This window comes from Suillus fuscotomentosus (genome assembly GCF_016647785.1).
Source record: "Suillus fuscotomentosus strain FC203 chromosome Unknown F5891scaffold_23, whole genome shotgun sequence".
NCBI classification, from domain to species: domain Eukaryota; kingdom Fungi; phylum Basidiomycota; class Agaricomycetes; order Boletales; family Suillaceae; genus Suillus; species Suillus fuscotomentosus.
In genome coordinates, this window is record NW_024539535.1 from 571,626 (window position 1) to 590,652 (window position 19,027).

At 46.2% G+C, this 19,027-nt stretch overlaps 5 protein-coding genes across 5 annotated transcripts; 2 read left to right on the plus strand and 3 right to left on the minus strand.

Annotated features, from left to right (window-relative positions):
- Positions 1-1,882: 1,882 nt before the first annotated feature.
- Positions 1,883-4,738, minus strand: F5891DRAFT_1187916 (uncharacterized protein; the record flags this gene model as incomplete). Its single annotated transcript, XM_041366921.1, has 5 exons — positions 1,883-1,899; positions 1,954-2,241; positions 2,294-3,995; positions 4,062-4,198; positions 4,249-4,738. 5 exons carry the CDS (start codon positions 4,736-4,738, stop codon positions 1,883-1,885), a joined length of 2,634 nt encoding a protein of 877 aa, XP_041226796.1.
- A 2,962-nt stretch (positions 4,739-7,700) lies between these two features.
- Positions 7,701-8,850, minus strand: F5891DRAFT_951028 (WD40-repeat-containing domain protein; the record flags this gene model as incomplete). Its single annotated transcript, XM_041375009.1, has 5 exons — positions 7,701-8,016; positions 8,065-8,124; positions 8,176-8,435; positions 8,481-8,671; positions 8,715-8,850. 5 exons carry the CDS (start codon positions 8,848-8,850, stop codon positions 7,701-7,703), a joined length of 963 nt encoding a protein of 320 aa, XP_041226797.1.
- A 420-nt stretch (positions 8,851-9,270) lies between these two features.
- F5891DRAFT_1187918 (uncharacterized protein) lies at positions 9,271-10,116 on the plus strand (the record flags this gene model as incomplete). The annotated part of the gene is made up of 3 exons (XM_041366922.1): positions 9,271-9,759; positions 9,816-9,908; positions 9,964-10,116. 3 exons carry the CDS (start codon positions 9,271-9,273, stop codon positions 10,114-10,116), a joined length of 735 nt encoding a protein of 244 aa, XP_041226798.1.
- Positions 10,117-10,688: 572 nt separating this feature from the next.
- On the minus strand, positions 10,689-10,967 carry F5891DRAFT_934298 (uncharacterized protein; the record flags this gene model as incomplete). Its single annotated transcript, XM_041374013.1, has 1 exon — positions 10,689-10,967. A coding segment is annotated over one exon (279 nt), but the record flags the coding sequence as incomplete, so codon positions are not given.
- Positions 10,968-13,341: 2,374 nt separating this feature from the next.
- Positions 13,342-13,980, plus strand: F5891DRAFT_913582 (uncharacterized protein; the record flags this gene model as incomplete). Its single annotated transcript, XM_041373665.1, has 2 exons — positions 13,342-13,671; positions 13,753-13,980. Coding segments are annotated over 2 exons (558 nt in total), but the record flags the coding sequence as incomplete, so codon positions are not given.
- Between the last annotated feature and the right edge of the window lie 5,047 nt (positions 13,981-19,027).

The window sequence follows — 19,027 nt, forward strand, 5'->3', positions numbered from 1 at the left end:
TGTTCGTTGAATTTTTGAAGTTGACAGGGCATTCAATCCTTTCTGGGTGATACTTGCTTGATGCTGATCGCGAGATGCGATGGCCTTGATTAATAGTTGATGATGATCAATGATCGATCGATCCCGCATACTCTGCTTTTACAGTCTTTGGTCGGATCGGATTTATCGTTCATTGTTCAATAGTAGACCGGCAACCTCGCAGCCCCACTCTCAGCGGGTTTGAATACACAAGCGACAATGCAAGTCCCCTAAGCAGGCACGGTTGAAAACACTTGCGTACTCAGTACTCAGGTTGAATTCGGCTCATGGTTCCAAACTTCACTTCAATTGCGGAAGATGCTCAAGTCACTAATCAAGGCGAGGACAGTAAATCAAGCTACGTGCTACATGCTACATCTCTCAAGTTTTGCACAACACAGCAGCATCACACTCAGTGACCAATGGACACGAAACAGGCTGGTATTGGCACGAAGTAGTAATTCGGCACAAACGGGAACAGAGCAAAAACCATAACTCGACTACGTGTACCAAACGAAAACGAAAATAACGACGAAGGAGTGGACGGTACACGAGATTGATGGTGAGAGAAGCATGAATAGTCGACAGTCGGAGACTCTGGAGGCCCTCGACGAATCTTGTGACTGTCAAGGTACGCTTCAGTATTGATCGGCAAGCAATGAAAGAAGGAGGCTTACATTGTCACACAAGCAGCATTATGTCGATGATCGACATCAAGCAATGACACAAAGTCCAACAGAAGTTGACATTGATTGAGCGTACTCATGGTCAACGGGGAATCCATCGGAATACCCCGGGAGATCATCATTCCTCAGTATTGTTATCAATGGATAAAGCTGCGAGGTGATAGATGTGAATGCGTCCATGGAATGAATAGCAGTAAGAGGGTTTTACGAAGAGCGAAGAGCGAAGTGTGAAGTTAGAGCAGTCTGTGAGAGTCAACGGCGTAATGACTGGAAGTGTTTGGGGTTAGTAGTTCACGAGGATGATTGAGCTAAAATCTCTATACAGCTGGCTCTTTTTAAGTCATTGCATCAATGACAGTGGATCACAATGCCAAGTTTATCTGAATAATAAAATAATAATAATAATATCTCCATTGTTCGGAGTTGCATGAATGATTTGTCAAGTGGCTCAATTCAGCTTGCATTGATCTGAAAGCGGAGCTAGAATCATGCCGACCTCTGCCGAAGGAGCCTCATCTTATCCGAACAGTGGGATGTGGATATGACACAGGGGGGATTGCAATATTTAAGACGGCTTTGAATGTCATGCGAAATGTGAAGATAATATTTAATATTTTGGTTGTCGTCTAAGCAGATATAAAATTTCAAATATTAATGAGATCCTGTATGACAAGAAAAATATAAAGCATTAGCGAACATTTTGTTACTATCTAAATGTCAATGACAATAAGAAATATAAATATATCTTTAATGTTGGCATAAACTTCAAAATGAAACTTCACATTTAAGACTCGAAAAAACTTCAACTATCACACGTGACTAAATGCCTGCTCATGTATGAAGTTTAGACCACCGCTTAGACAGGCATTAAAATTTAAAATAGCTCCTGATGATTAAACGTGAAGATAAATCATCAAGTTTTGTCTCCAGATCAAATCAATCGCCCAATGATTGCCCGCTCACGGCTAAATCATCGCCCACTCACAACATCACCGCCCACTCACGAAAATCTCTAAAATGTGACATATTGGGGGACTCAATGACGACATGAGTTATGTACATACACGAATCTACGCTAAATATCAATCCTATACAGTAGTGTGAAGTATTAGGGGACAGCAAAGGGAAATCACTCATAAACATTCATACAATTACAATTACAATTACAGTCTCCAGTGCTAATTCTCTGTAAACGCTAAGCACAAGATTAGAATCTGAGATGCGCAAGCAACAACCAATTGATTCTTACCACTTGCTTTGGTGTCAAGAAAACTGCAACATGCTGCGTTGACATTTTTCATCATTTTACTGGTGCCCAGGTTGAACTTCAGTGAGCCTTTCCACTGTGTACCGGTCATTGGACTGTTAGCATCATTAGTGGATTTATGTCGCTTGCGTGAAACACCCTGTCGAATGTTGTCCAGGCATGACTGGAACCAAGATTCACATTGACTGGACCAGAACCCCACATTAAGTCCTGAGACAGCCCAGGCCTGGGGTCTAGGCCACCAAGAGACGATTTCAACATTCCCATCATCTAAATATTCAAACATAAGTACTGCTGTCGAATGCGAGCAAGACAAACTTACTGGTATGCACATGATACATCCCGCACATAAAATCCACCTCCTCTTCCGACAGTTCATCGTCAAAATAAGTCTGGCCATTAATGTCCAGCATCAGGCCAAACGGCACTGCTTGCCGTGAAATGCCGTCGAGAACGGAGGGGAGGACATTGAAACTGAGACTATGTAAAGCCAGCCGCCATATGAGCCCACCGTGAAGAAGTGCCACTCTTGCACAAGGCTGGTTCATGAACTTGTGACGGTGTTGTTTGTACACGATATAGTCGGCATAAACAGGCCTGAAATGAGGAAGCCTGCGATCCTTGGGGGAGAAGACGTGTCCGAGCGAGTATGTATGGAGTTCCATAAGTGGGTGCCAAGCGTGAGGTGGAACTGAGATTGGCTGCAACATCTTTATAGCAATTCCTTTTTCAAGGAGGTTGCACACGATCTTGGTGATATCCGAACCCCAGTCATGCCGGAGGCACATCACAACCGTGATAGCGTCGGGAACCGCCAGTTTCCAGGGCACCAGATTTGATGACAGCAGCTCGATGATGTAAAACCGTTGCTTGGGTTGTTGTGCATAGGAAACTCGAATGTGTGCATTCAAAACTGACAAGGATGAGTTGGGTCCTAGATCCCAGAGATCGGGTGGGATGTCTGACAACTGAGATTGAGGGAGGGTGACGAGGTAACCTATAAAACAGGTGATGACATGCTTCTGTGTGTCTGGAATCGATGTGATATTTGTGGGGTCGTCGCCCACAAGTTTGCATAAGTGAGCCCACTGCATTTTGTGAGTCCAATCATTGAAAGTAGTTGATCTGCCTCTGGGTGTAGAGGTGGATGCTGCAAGGCGATAACCAAGATGAAAATGCAAAATAGACATGAATCGCTCAACATTACGAGTGTATTGCGCTGAGGGTGCAACCTCATAACATCCGAAGTAGGTTTCGATGTCCCTCATGAAGCTGGACAGTGGGGGTGGAGGGGGAGGGGGAGCAGGGGTAGGCTCAGAAGGAGCAAGGGCCAGGGGGAAATGATCCTCTTCCCAATCGCCGTCAGGAACACTAGAAGGGTCCAACACATCGCACAAGTCCCACTGGTTACGGAATGAGTCGTATACCCTGGTAGATGTGCTATATGACATCCAAGTTGTTGGTATCTCAGCCTTTGTGAGACGGACACGTTGACAAAATCCGCCAAACTCATCATTAGGTTGCCATTCGAATACCACGGCTGTGCTGGATTTGCCAGGAATGCTGTGGTTCATGGCTACCCGCTCACGGCTCTGACGCGACTGCTGCCGGGCTGGCGTTTCTGTTTCCTCCTTCCTCTTGTTCTCCTCACAGCGCCGCGCAAAGAATGCCTTCCAATCTTCTCCTCGCTTCTGTCCAGAGTGGGGTTGGGGGGTCGGGAACAGAGAGTCTGTGTGCGGTTCAGGAACATTAGACACGGGCTGTGCTCCACTGTTCTGAGCCCATCCAAGGGCGTCATCCCACTTGGGGGCATTCTGACTCTCCTCTGGCTGACCCCACGTACTGTCGTCCAGTTGACCCCAAGCATTGTCATGTTTTTGGTCCCACTGCTCGGTCGCACGAGTGATAGCTGCCGCAGATGGGATATAGTGACACAGACTGGAATTGACAGCGGCAGAAACATTCTGGGGAAAGCAGACCCAAATCGGGATCGAGAATTTCTCAAACATGGGCAATTGAGCTTGCTAAGGGCAGTGAATGGAAGAAATGAGGGCTCCTGTACGTGGCATGTTTGTCGTCAGATCTCCAACGAATGAGCGTGACAGCTCAAGAACCCATTCAGCGGGTATAGGATGATGGGGATCATCTGTTAAGATGGCCATCCAGGCGCGATTGGAGCCATGGTGATGATGACTCATGATGTGCCATGAGCAGGTGGTGGCAATTACTGGAAATACGTCAGGCAATCACGATGAGATAAATATATAGTTGACTTACATAGAAATGCATTACGCGACCTTATTGCGACCTTTTTAGCAAGGTTGGCATCTGCATGCGACCGTTGATACCCATAGGTAGTCGGAGCGCGTGGAAGTTTAGTCCCCCATGGAATGAGCAATCCCGCACCTAAACGTTCCTGGCACCAGAGCAATTTCTGCTCTAAGTCAGCCCATTTTCCCCGAATGTCGCGGTGGAGAACATGTTTTCCCTGATTGTCTACCTCTGTATGGAGCGAAAACCTAGAGTGATTGAGGCATCCAAAGATTGGCCCATCGAAGCTAGGATTCAAAGGTATGAGGGGAAACCACAGACGAGCTCCGTATGCCCAGCAAGTGGTAAGTGGTGTATCGCTATCATCAGGAGAAGTGTCATAGTCTTCGTGAGGATCCCAACATGACTCGTAAGGAATGGCATCGGGAAGCGAATGTGCGGTGAGGGATGTATAGACCTGCCCATCACGGGCAAAGACACAGAGATTGTTATTCATTGGTGGAGATGGGGAGAATGTAGTTAAGACAAGATTACCGCAACAGTATGAACCATCACGTTAAGCTTAGATCAAGATCTCCCGCAACAGTATGAACCGATACATTAGATGAGGAAGAAGGAAAGGGTTCGGTGCATCTATACAGTAATGGTGGAGTTTCAAGAAGTGATTACCATATCGGTGGCAACAATGCTGGGAGATCAGAGGTGTGGCTGTTGCGGCTTGTGGAGAAAACAAAAGTGTGGTTTCAGACGTGAAGTAAGAACTACCAAACAACAACAATATTATTGTGGATTAAAAAAACGCAATTTGCCACAGGCATGTATATGTATTGAAATTTTATCATGTGTGTGGCCACAGATTGTCATCATGTCCACTTCAGGCAGTCTGACTGCACTGACAGTTGCTGTGAGGTTAAACCATGATCAATATAGAAAGAATGCGAAAAAAATCATTAGAACGACTCACTGATTGATTGATGCAGTTTCTGCCCAAGTGATTTCTGCGATAGGCGGTCATATGAGAGATCTGGGTGAAGACATTGAACCTGTAATCAAGAACGAACCCTGGGCATGACCATACATCCTGAGAGAAGGTCCTGGAAGGTCGATGTCGATGAGGATCCTGGAGAACGAACACTGGGCATGACCGTGTTACGCACTCAAATAGATCTGTTATGCGGAGCCCTAAGAGGGGCGTCGTCCGCTAACGTTCGTGACGTAACCGGAAGGGTCCGGTGTAGCGACTGAGACTGGCGATGTCGAGTCGGCAGATATCAGAGACGCGCGTGTCACGTGACTTCTAAGACGGATGTCTTCAAAGTCACTGATGTTCTCAAAGTAAGGACAGTCTTGTCCGAACGATGAGGTGGTCGATCGAGGTAGACTTAGGCGCGATGAGCACCTAAGAAAAGATACTAGAGACTGAAGCTGAGGGGGCTTCAGAGGGAAGTATGTTCGAGGGAAGATTGAGTAGATTCAAGTTAGGGAATCTAGTACAGAGTGACCGACTACTTATACTAAGTGGAAAGGGTTAAGGGCAAGGCTACCGTACTGTGGGTAAGGGCAAAGGGAAAACGGAAAGGGTATAGGTACGCTGGTAGCAGAGCCTGATTAGTGATGTGAGGTCGAATGCGGAATGAGACCGAGAAACGTTGGAACGAGCCAACGGTAAATGATACAATGTGCAGCATGCACGGGTCAAAGGAAAGATAAGACAAGATAAGGAAAGCCACATTGGTGGCACGAGTCAGAATGAGTCATAGCCCGAAGGCACGTGCGCACGTTGGTGCGATAGGAGGGGGAATGAGGGACGGGAACGGTCCCGAGGATCCGGTCAACAGATAGTCGGTAGAGAAGTACGAGCCGGGGGCATACGAGGGCGAGGACGAAGGGGAAAAATGATAGGGGGGCCATGTAGCCGATGTTACTTGTAACAGACCGTACATATGGTCATGCCCTGAGAGAAGGTCCTGGAAGGTCATTGTCAAGGAGGAGCCTGGTGACGAAAAAGAGAGAATGCCGGGCACGACCATACATACAGTCATGCCCTGTAAGAAGGTCCCGGAAGGTCGTTGTTGACAAAGAAAATGATAGGCTTGACAGTACAGACCGTCAAGCCTAGGAGAAGCTAGGTAAAGTTCCATAAAGTTGGAGGACTTAGAACTTTGGCAACGAAAGCGCCCGCTGAGCAGTCACAAATAACAATAATCCATTTTTGGAAATTGTTACATAATGTTGACTGCTTCAAGCTTCAGCGTCACTTTCGTCATCAACTATGAGCTCGACGGTTTGTACTGTCGAGTTCGCCGTCCCCAAATCCTCAGAGCTCGACGGCATGTACTGTCGAGCTCATCGAGCTTATCTTCACCCATTCCCAGAGCATGATGGTATGTACTGTCGTGTCTCCCTACTACCATCTGCCTCATCAAATCCATCAAATGCACCTTTTTGCTCCATCAACATCAACCTTGTCAACTCCTTCGCTTTCGCTGACTGCGATCCTTCAGATCACGCGAGCAGGTAAGCAAATCCAACTGTTCACAAATTTGACCGTCAATCCTCCATTAACATATCCAGTCGTCAATGCCCGTCAACCCCTCTACCGTATATACAGTAGAGTGGGCAATGGCTAATCCGCTTTCACTGACTGCAATCCTTCAGATCACACTATCCCATCCATAGGTAAGCTCAGATCGTTAGCAGATCCCACCATTGACCAATTGTTAAGCAATCCAGCCAGCTGTCAATGCACGTCATCCCCTCCACCATACATACAGTGGAGGGGGATTGTCTCGTTGTACATCCCTCTGCCAAATCTGGTCAAGGGCATAATTCAAAACTATTTCTATGTTTAACTAGTGTCTTATCTGTTACTGGACAAGAGTTAGGTCCTTTGCCTGTTCACCTCCATTCACTACTTGCGGGTGATCAACATTGCGCTTGCTCTCATCTTCCTGATGACCATCTTTGTCCATATCTTCGCCCACTTCTTGAGCTAGCTCCATGAGCTTTGCTACCAATTCCTGGAGCATCCTGATGTCACTTTTGGCGTATCCTTTGGTCGGCCCTTCCTTATCGCCCTTCTCAATATCTACATACTCGTTAAATATCATGGCCGCTTTAACATGCTGTGAAAAGTCATCAGCCAACTCATGCACATGGTTCACTGCGCTGTCCTGGAGGTGCGTTAGTTAGATTACTGCTGACTACATGGCTCACTTACCAAAAAGCTATCTCTATAGTTCATCAGTAGGAAGACGCTCATGCACATCAGTGCCAGTAGTTGTATCAGCACCATCAGTATGCATGACAGGGACCAGTAATCCCCCAAAGGCACCTTGGATACCTTCGGCACTGCGTAGTTGTATGCCCATATCTTGATAGTAGTTTTCCCGCGCCTTGGCACAGGTGAAGCACTGACAATTGTGCAACGGCCATGGAGATCGCGCATCTAATCTAGTTCAGTGACATTCTTTCCGACCAGTCTTAGCACTTACTGATATTGTTTGCACAAGGCCAGCATCTGCATGATGGAGGGTCTCGATTATCTGCCCTGTCTTCCGCTCGAATATATATACTAGTCCATGGTCACTTCCTCCCACAACTACCTTGCCTTCTTCCCTGAATGCCACTTGCTTTGGGACCGACACATTGGGCAAACCAGTTGCAAATGTTCGAACAGGCTCACCAGTACCTTCAAGACGATACAATGTAAAGCCATCTGTCGCATTATCTACGACGAAAACGCCCCGCTTTGGATACACCGCAGCATGATCACTGGAATAATGTTAGTAACGCGCACAGGTCAGGAGCGTGGTCCCTCACATCACTGATTTGCAGCTAATCTCTTGCAATATTTCACCATCTTCATCCTTCAGTCTCATGCTGTTCGGTGCTCAGCATCAGGCAATGAAAGTTATGCAGTGGAAGACTTACAAGTTGCCATCATAGAGCCCGAACACATAGATGCCTTGGTTATCCGCAAATGCTACCGACTTGGGTACCGTATTTTCAAGTCGCACTGCGAAGACAGACTGGAGTTGCGAGCTTGTGTTGAGCGTTAGAACATGAATCGTTTTGTCTCTTGTTCCCACTACAATCCACAGGTTGCTTTCAGAGGAAGCAGAACACCACAACAAGCATGTGATCTCGAAGCCTGATGCCAGTCTCCTAGCGCAGATTTCCTGTAATTTTTCCTGCTAGTGTCAATGGACAGTCAAGCGGAAACCTTAGGCCCTTACATCTGTGAGACTGTGTCTCAAAAATATGATATAACCCAGGCCTGTTCCATAACAGAGGGTTTCTGCTGTGGTTTTCATGGTCGTGGCCCAGATTGCGCAACTGACTGTTCCCCATAATTCATGATGATTAGATGAAGATGTGAGTTCTTTCCGAGATTTGATATCCCAGAGTTTGATGCCCTCAGTACCTGCTTGTTTGTTAGCCCTGTCTATGGCTGAGTTCTGCTTTCTTACCACCACATGCAAGCAGGTGCCCATCATTAGAAATCGCAAGTGCATGGATAGAGCCATTATAGTCGGTTAGACAAGCGAGCAGCTTGTAACGCTGTGGCTGCGCTGACTTGTTGAATAACAAAGCAAAGAAAGACATTATGATATGATCTGCTGTTGTCGCCTGCTCACGGCATATTTATCTGCACCTCTCATTTGTTTTCAAGTACTTTTGTATCGTTCCCATATTTATTTGATTCCATGGTAACTTTACAGTAATTGTTGATGCAATTGTGTAGTACTGTCCTCTTGTGTTCTCTTGAGATAGTACATTGACGGCCACCCCTTCACTATTCTTTAGGTACTATTATATGACAGTTACCATCTTGTGTTCTCTTGAGATGTACATTGATGGCTACCCTTCACTATTCTTTAGGTACTATTATATGACGGTTACCATTTTTGTAGCCCCTTATTGTTTTCGCCCAATATGGTAGTCTGTTGAATGCTTTCCTGAGTGCTTCTTATCATGAACATCCCTTAAGTTCAATGCAGCTGTTCGGCTCTTTCTCTATCTATCATGCGCAATACTTCTACAGTTGTTTCGCCTTTCTATGACTCAGAGCCTGGTGTTCCACTGCCCCTTCCCCCAATGCTCACAGACCAGTTGGAGGTGTTTGGTAATGCAGATTGTCGCCCAACTACACTTATTGCTGATGAAATCCTTGGTCCTAAAGCCAGTATTGTTCCCACTGCAAGGGCGTCGTCGTCCGCACCCACCCCTGAATCTAAACTTTCGAAGCGGATGCTCAAGTATTCTAATCACTCTTCCTCTCCATATCCCAAGAGAGCCACCTCTATGTGTTCCAATTTCCGCACGCCTCCGCCCTCAGATTCCTCAAGCTCTTTGAGTTCTTTCTCAGATAGCGACTCCTCGACTTCGAGCGTGGATTCATCGGAAGGCTCGAAGATACCTAAACCTGCTGGTGAACCTGGGCGTCCAGGGCGCGGGGGGTACACACTTCATGAAGCTTTAGATTGGAATCCAAGGGCATATGCAAAATTCAAGGTTCACAAATTGTTATTATACCCTCAGTATCGCAAACTAACTCACATCCTCCCTAGAATTCTATGTATACTCTCATCGAGGACCATCTTGACACGACAAAATGCGCTTCTGCCCAAAGTCCTGCGCTGCTGAAAGTCATGCATGGCAAGGTGAACAATTTCTCTGAGTCTTGATATTGTCAATGAACTTACGACATCATCTCAGGCGCTTGACAACTTCCCAGACCTCGACAATTATTGCAGTTTATGGCCAGTCAACGATATGATCATGACACGCCTGAAATACACATCTGGTCGCGCGAGACAAAAGATGGGAGAAATGGCTGCAGGCAAGAGCAAGAGCAAGGCCAGGAAGTGATACCCATGTCTCCGTCATTACCTGCTGTATGTATGAATACCAACAATCCCCAAGCAATAGAGATGTTTCGGCCTGAAAATTCTAATAGCAATAGGTGACTAGTAACTACAAGTTTTACGCGCATCAGGGAGAGCGAAACTACATCATACTGTCTGCAAAGCTACCCAGAACCCGGAACCCGTCAGTATCAGTTCAAGCCGGCGCTTTCGAATGTTTATTCAAGATCATGGCACTGTACTATGACAATATGGCATTCTATATCTGCAGTCCAGCTGAGAAATTCAGTAGGTAATTCTATTATACATTCGGTATGTAATTCTATTATACTACTCCACACCTCGCAGCCAACCGACAATTGGTATGAGTGCTCAAGGGCTTCACAAGAGTAAGATCGCGCAGGAGCCTAGCTCTTGGACAATTAGTTATGCTTTGCGCAAAGCTGAAAAGATAGTTATGGTATGCTCAATAAATCATTGAGTTTACTATACTCACTGGTGAATTATGAAGTCAGCAAGCACATTATCTCTGCCTCGCATGTTCATAACTGAGGTATTGTTGACTCCAATCCTCATAACAACTGCATCTCCTCGGAACTTACGATCACCCCTGCTAAGAAGCACGTTGGCTCTGAGACGAACATGTTGCTTGAAAAATATGCAGAATCGATAGATGTGTCGTCCTTCGCGCACATTCACAAAACAGTTGTGAACATAAGGCTGTATGGTAGCCTCCTCGAGAAGACTTTCAGGAACAGGAAAATGCCGAGCAGTACGTAAGTGGCCAGAGCAATGCGTCAACATAGTGACCTGATGAGGTTTGGTCCACAATGTTGAATATAGCCTGCACCGCAGGTGAAGTTCTGGAGTCTGATTTGAAGGTAAACAAAGGGTGCAAGCAAGTAAGGAATAACTTACAGAAGACATTGGAAGAATATATGTGCGAGTGTTCACCATGCTGATTATTTCGATCAAGGCAACAATTTAAGGGGTGGGTGATGAATGCAGGCGATGGAGGCAGACTGTAGTAGCAATCCAGCTTTATAAACTTGACGTGTTTAGTCAAAGACAATAACCACAATCTAGTTCGGGTCACCAAGCGTAGTTGCTGGAAACAGTGAGGAACCAAATCCAAGGATGACAATACTGCTGCAATGTCAATCCTGCAGTGCTGTCGCTAGGGGTAATTGTATGAGGTAGTATATTTCTTTAATACTGCAACGGTAATTGTACGAGCTAATTGTATGAGCGAATTGAGCAACAAGATAATTGAAAGTGACAGTCTTGTATTTGTACAACAAGATGTCTGAAAGAATAAAGATAAAAATGCAGCACATGATTTAAGAAGACTCAGGAATGTCATTTGCTAACTAACAATGGATCCTTGCCCCGTTATGAGTGTCGATAACATCGACATCGACATGCAGCGTCCTGACACTCAGGCAGAAGACGTACAAACATCTCATGACACGGATTTATTCGAGGACGATGAAGATGACGATGAAAGTGCTGGTAACTTCATGGATGCTCTTAGTCAGCATCCTGTGCGACCCGACAAGAGGGCCAGAGATGAAGTGGTATGTGTGGATAGTACGAATCAACTTCCATGACTCACAATGCCTATCTAGACATCTGGGAAGTGTCGCTTTCATGAAGTCGACTATTCGCAGACACTTCACCAGACTGTATATGAACAACAGGAATGTATCAACAGTATTATGCATGAAACAGAAGTGGTATGCACGAGAAACTCATCAAATGTATGTCACTGCTGATGATACCGGCAGATACACTGAGAAGCTCAAGACCGCATTGAGGAGCAATGACGTCTTGCAGAAGAAGAGCATGAGCGCCACATGCGCGATTTCGACCAGAAGATTCGGCAATGGGAAGCGGTTCTGAGAGAGTGGGAGTGGGAGAAGGACGTGAGTGTAACAGATACATCCAGTCAGACACACGCTTACAAGATAATAGGAAATTCACACATGGCAGGAGCAACAGCAAGCACAACTGAGGAAGAACGTTGCTGAAGAACTGGCACGGCATGAAGCAGAAATAAGGGCAAGAAAAGACCAAGAGGTGAGAAAGAACAGCTGACCAGGGAACTGCCAATGATGTCGAGCAGCTAGTTGAAGAACTTCCACAATGCAAAGCAGAAATAATCATCAGAAAAAACCAAGGGGTGAGGAAAAACGACATATCAGGGAATTGCTAATGATGTCGAGCAGTTAGCTGAAGAACTTGCACGACGGGAAGCAGAACAAAAACAAGAGGTGAGGAAAAACAACCGACCACAGAATTGCTAATGATGTCAAGCAGTTAGAAAAACGAACTGAAGAACAACACCATCTGGCCGAAGAACTGGCACGATGCAACGCAGAATTAAGTAAAAGAAAAAATCAAGAGGTGGGGGAAAATGACTGAACATAAGAATTGCTAATGATGTCAAGCAGTTAGAAGAACACGAGAAAGTTATTTTTAGCGAGATGGAGCGAAGGCTACAACTAGAGATAGAAAAACTGAAGGCAGAAAAGATGAGCAAACTCGCTAACATGGAGCAGCGGTTTGCAAGATCCGGTAGGCGACGGCATGCAACCATGGAAATGGATGCAGACCCCACCCCAACAAGCGCTCAACAGTCACCCAAAACACCTCAGAAACCACAGTTCAAAACCCCATGCCTCGAGACAATCAAAAAGATCAGGAAGGCACGGGGAGCAACACGCAAAATGTGTCTGGTATCTGTAATGGAGGTGAGTATTGAGTGATCAAAGCTTGTTTAAATGTCACACCATAGCAGGACGTTGATGATGACAACCCTATGGAAACGCATCGAGAATGATCAGTGACAGTTGAGCAAGAGCCACCGCAACCTCAGCAGGACGATGCCTACCCTATGTCTGCGATGGAGAACGCGATCTCCAAAGGCATAGAGGCAGCACTCAGATGCATCCTCGTCAAGAAGGATCTCCTAATGTCCACAAAGCGTAGTCCTTGAAGGAAAAAGAAGCAGGATGATGAAGTTAAAATAGAGATGGCCACAGAATTGAGCCACGAAAGAGACTTCCTTCTTGTGAGAGCTAAAACTCGAATAAAAACAATACTGATACTGAACATGGAGTAGGGTGAGATCCGGTGTCTCCTGAAAGATACCTTCAGTATATCTCAAGATGCGGATTTCATTGTACATGAGCCGGCCAATCATCAAGATGTGTACTCATACGAGTATGAAGATGGCCCAGGCCCCAACACCCAGAATCTTGCCTTCGATCTCAAGCACGGATCTAGCACCCCCTGGAATGCGAAAGTTCTCGATATTCTCCTTGAAGCATTGAAAAGGAGGAGCGTAGAAGAACAGTGGCCGTTCCAAAGGTTGGATGGTTATTATAAGATGATACTCGAAGATCGCTACAAGCGGCTGCGGACAGTCTGGAGAGCAGCACAACCAAAGGTTACAGCAAAGGGCATATTGGAAACTGGGGCAGAAGTGGAGGAGAGGTTGATTGTAAAGAGAGACAAAAATCTGAAGTCGGTCCATCAAGCAACTTGTCGGCGAAATGTATGTCCACAGCTTGATCTCAGCGCTCTCTGGGCACTAATACGTCCACAGAAATATCTTCACAGAACAAAGATTCTTGAGCAAATTATTGAACTGAAGAAAGATGGCGAGGACGAGGACCTACCAGCTTGGCAGTGGCTTCAAAATATAATCAAAACACTGGGAGATGGAGGTATGAGTTCAGAAGAAAGCGACATTGAAAATGACATCGAATGTGTACTCCAGGTCAAGAATATGACATGGCGGCGCAGGATAGAGCAAGAACTGAATATCATTGATAATCAGAGAGTGTTGGATGATGATATTTTCGCACCCCAGGGTTCCAAACCAACAAAAAGAATACACGCATCCGGTAATTTGACAACAGTATGGATCCCGGTTACTGGATTACCAAAGGCCCTATACAGCGACGAATGGCTTGTTGGTCTTACTGGAGGTCAGGTGAACAGGTTGGAGGTGTCAAATGAGACATTCCGATGGATGAAAGTCGGGGTAGCCTAGTATATGTGATAATGTGCATAGAGATGAATAGACAAAGCAAGTGAATGCAGGAATGTATGACAAGACAATCCCCCTCCACTGTATGTATGGTGGAGGGGATGACGTGCATTGACAGCTGGCTGGATTGCTTAACAATTGGTCAATGGTGGGATCTGCTAACGATCTGAGCTTACCTATGGATGGGATAGTGTGATCTGAAGGATTGCAGTCAGTGAAAGCGGATTAGCCATTGCCCACTCTACTGTATATACGGTAGAGGGGTTGACGGGCATTGACGACTGGATATGTTAATGGAGGATTGACGGTCAAATTTGTGAACAGTTGGATTTGCTTACCTGCTCGCGTGATCTGAAGGATCGCAGTCAGCGAAAGCGAAGGAGTTGACAAGGTTGATGTTGATGGAGCAAAAAGGTGCATTTGATGGATTTGATGAGGCAGATGGTAGTAGGGAGACACGACAGTACATACCATCATGCTCTGGGAATGGGTGAAGATAAGCTCGATGAGCTCGACAGTACATGCCGTCGAGCTCTGAGGATTTGGGGACGGCGAACTCGACAGTACAAACCGTCGAGCTCATAGTTGATGACGAAAGTGACACTGAAGCTTGAAGCAGTCAACATTATGTAACAATTTCCAAAAATGGATTATTGTTATTTGTGACTGCTCAGCGGGCGCTTTCGTTGCCAAAGTTCTAAGTCCTCCAACTTTATGGAACTTTACCTAGCTTCTCCTAGGCTTGACGGTCTGTACTGTCAAGCCTATCATTTTCTTTGTCAACAACGACCTTCCGGGACCTTCTTACAGGGCATGACTGTATGTATGGTCGTGCCCGGCATTCTCTCTTTTTCGTCACCAGGCTCCTCCTTGACAATGACCTTCCAGGACCTTCTCTCAGGGCATGACCATATGTACGGTCATGCCCGGTGTTCGTTCTCCAGGATCCTCATCGACATCGACCTTCCAGGACCTTCTCTCAGGGCATGACAGTATGTACGGTCATGCCCGGTGTTCTCTTTTTCTGTTACCAGGCTCCTCCTCGACAACGACCTTCCAGGACCTTCTCTCAGGGCATGACCATATGTACGGTCATGCCCGGTGTTCGTTCTCCAGGATCCTCATCGACATCGACCTTCCAGGACCTTCTCTCAGGATGTATGGTCATGCCCAGGGTTCGTTCTTGATTACAGGTTCAATGTCTTCGCCCAGATCTCTCATATGACCGCCTATCGCAGAAATCACTTGGGCAGAAACTGCATCAATCAATCAGTGAGTCATTCTAATGATTTTTTTCGCATTCTTTCTATATTGATCAGTCCTTCAGAACTACTTGTTCCTTTCTGTCCTTGCCCGCTCAGTTCTCCCTAATGACCACATTATATTTCCTTGTTTGGCAGCCTTGTAATGAACATTGTATTTTGTACAAGGTTACTGCTGTCTTGTCATTTCATTACTCGAATTGTTTCTTCTGTTGTTGTTGTTGTTGTTGTTGTTGTTCGTCTAACTCAAAAGTCTGCCTATATAACTGGTTATGGCTCTCCCATTCTATGACTCTCATTCCCTATTGAAACAACGGTACATACTGTCGTTGTCATTGACTTCCACAGCAGAAATGAGGCTGTCTTATTGTCGCCCCGCTCTTCATGCCTGTGTCCCGCTCAGCGTACAAATGGTGTTTCTGTGAGGAATGCATCCAATCCGGCAATCGTGCCAATGATGGCACACCTAAAGGGGTGCTCATCACAGAGCGTCTTATAGCAGCTCATCTGCAACGTACTAAATGTGCACATGCAGAACTTGCTATGCTCACACATGTGGCTGGACCTGACCGCACGAATGACAGTGCAGATCTGATAGTCTCACAGCTCCGCACACTCACCCTTACCCACAATGAATTGGTTTCTCCACCTGCGCTTAGCTGTTCGGAGCAACCCAACCCCACTCCATCAGTATCTATTCCAGCTCTGGCAGATGACCTCGAACAACTCACTTTGCTGGATCCTTTTGTTGCACAAGAACCCAGAGCTGCAATTGCTGGTCGTTGCAATGTCTCCAAAAAGAACAGAGACCAGCGAACTGTGAAGGCCTTAACAATCCTTGATAACATGGAGTTCCGTGTTCAGCGGTGCTTTCAGTTGTTACTTGCTGGTAATTCCGATGATGTTGCTCGCGAGCTACCATTGCTTCACAAAGCTGTGGAGAACGTCAATTGAAATGCAGACCTCGTGATCACACGGAAGAAGGCAATTATTCTGGAGATAGATCGCTTAGAAGCACAGTTCCACACTCACAAGCCTCCTGAAAAGACCTTGCGTGCTGCAGTCGAATTTGATGCCAGTAAGAGTTGATTATCTTCATCATGATTGTGTTTTGAACAGTCACTAGATATTCACCATGAATCTCTGCTGAATCAGTATGATGAAATTGCACAGATAGCCTTATTCATCAGTGTGGTGTGTAAAGTTGTCATGGGGGTCAGTAGGCGAGGCTGTGATTTCATCTTGGGACTTATTTCAGTCATGTTATTCCTCACACTCCAGAGATCCAATGGTAGCCTCAGTGCTTCCCATCAAAATGTGCTCAGGCAAATTCCAATGACTTTTGACACCGCACTCGCAAGATTCCATCTCACCGGGAAAACTGTCATATTTGCGGTCTGCTCTAGTTGTCACTGCACTTACAGCCCCCATTACACAGACGGCTCAACTGTTCCTATATATCCTAAACACTGTACACACCGCCCCACGCCAGAGGCCAAATGTGGTGAGTCATTGCTTGATGGAGTAGGGTGACCGAAGAAGAAATACACGTACCACAATTTCAAAGACTACCTCACCAGTCTCCTCTCCCGTGCAGATATCGAGGGGGCGATGGATCAAGCCTGCGATGATTTGCAGGACTCAATCAATTCTCTCCATCCACCTCTGATGAAACATGCATTTGAGGCTCAATTTCTGCGTCAATTTAGTGGTCCAGATCCAGGTTCACTTTTTATTGATAGAGGAGATGAAGGACACTATGCCTTCGCCCTTCACGTGGACTTTTTCAATCTGGAGGGTATGAATTTGTGTGGCACTAGCAAATCCTCTGGAATCATCTCTATGGCATGCCTGAATCTACCATTGGATATCAGGTACAAGCCTGAGAACATGTATCTTGGAGGAATCATCCCGGGTCCAAAACAGCCGTCCCTCAAGCATCTCAATCACTACATCCAGCCACTTATCAATGACATGGTAGACTCATGGAAGTGCGGCGTCAAATTTTCCAAGACTGCTTGTTTTCCTACCGGCCGGCTCGCTCGCAGTGCTATTGTTCTGGCCGTTTGTGATCTCCCTGCCACTCGTCATCTTGCTTCTTTAGCTGGAACCAGTAGCCATTTCTATTGTAGTGCATGCAATTGCTACCACAAGACCACGTACAGTAGAGTATACTTTGAAAGCTGGGCACCTCGCGATAAAGATGAACTCCGGGACTTTGCTGAGCGGTGGAGGGATGCTGTGACGACCTCCGAACGAGAGAGACTATTCAAAGCTCACAGCGTGCACTATTCAGAGATGTGGCTTTTGCCATACTGGGATCCCTCACGTCAGCTTGTTGTCGACCCGATGCATTGTATATTGGAAGGTTTAGTCCAACATCACTCCCGTAGCCTTCTTGGTTTGACTATGGTGACCACTTCATCGACTTTATCCCCTCCAGCCTTTTCATGTGAGTTAGGCGATGTACCTCCAGGGATGACTTCGAAGGAAATGACCCAGGTCACTGCTATACACACCCTTCTCATTTCCCAGTTGTCTTGCAATGACCAAAACCTGGATAAATTGAAGAATTCTCTATTTCACAAGAACATGGGACCTCTCAAGTTTGTTTGCGAGGCCTTGCAATGCATCCCCAATAAATCTAGTAGATTGTTCAAAATCGACTATGTCAAAGCTCTCGTACAATGGGTGAGTCCTTTCTTTTATGTCCCCTTTGTTACGAGTTACCTATACTTGTCCTCAGCATTGTGGAAAACCCTTTGCTGCTCCAGCAAAGGAGCTTCAGCTTGGTTCTCCAGATGCCCTCCATCGTGTTCGAGATGTCATCCAGGAGATAACTGTTCTGTCTTGGTTTACTTCAGTCCCAGTTGACTTCGGAAGTGCATCTGCCGGGATGATGAAAGCGGATGAGTGGCACTCTCTCATCACCATCTACATTCCTATCGCTCTTGTGAGCTTGTGGGGGGCTGGCACCTGGCACCCTTCTGATGAAGTCGGCACTCGCCTTAGAGCTGTTTTCGACCATACCATGGAACTTGTTTGCGCGGTGTATCTTGCTTGTGCCCGGACAATGACTGGACAGAGAGCATGTGCGTATCGCTCCCACATTGCGCATTATGTTGGAAATCTGAAGAAGATACACCCCACATTCGCTCTGCGTCCGAATCACCACACTGCCTTCCACATATACGACTATCTCCTTCTATTTGGCCCTGCCCACTCTTGGTGGTGCTTTCCTTTCGAACGTTTGATTGGAATACTTCAGCGTCTTCCAGTAAATCATAAGACTGGTGAGTTTTTATGGTGTACTAGTGTGTGATAACAGGACTGATTTTTCAAGGCGAGCTGGAAACTACCATGCTACATTCGTTTATCAAAACCTCAAAACTTCGCTGTTGGCTTAGTCGCCCAGATTGTCCACCGGCTATTCAAGAGTGCAAATTTCTATTTGATAACATGTATGCTCCCAAGAGCGCTGCAACTCTTGGTGAAGAACTTGCTGAAGATCCTTTGGATGACAGTATAGGCTCCTTCCTCCGCTGTAGCTGTAGCTGTTCCTGAAGACTTGTTTGCGCTCATCAAACGACGCACAG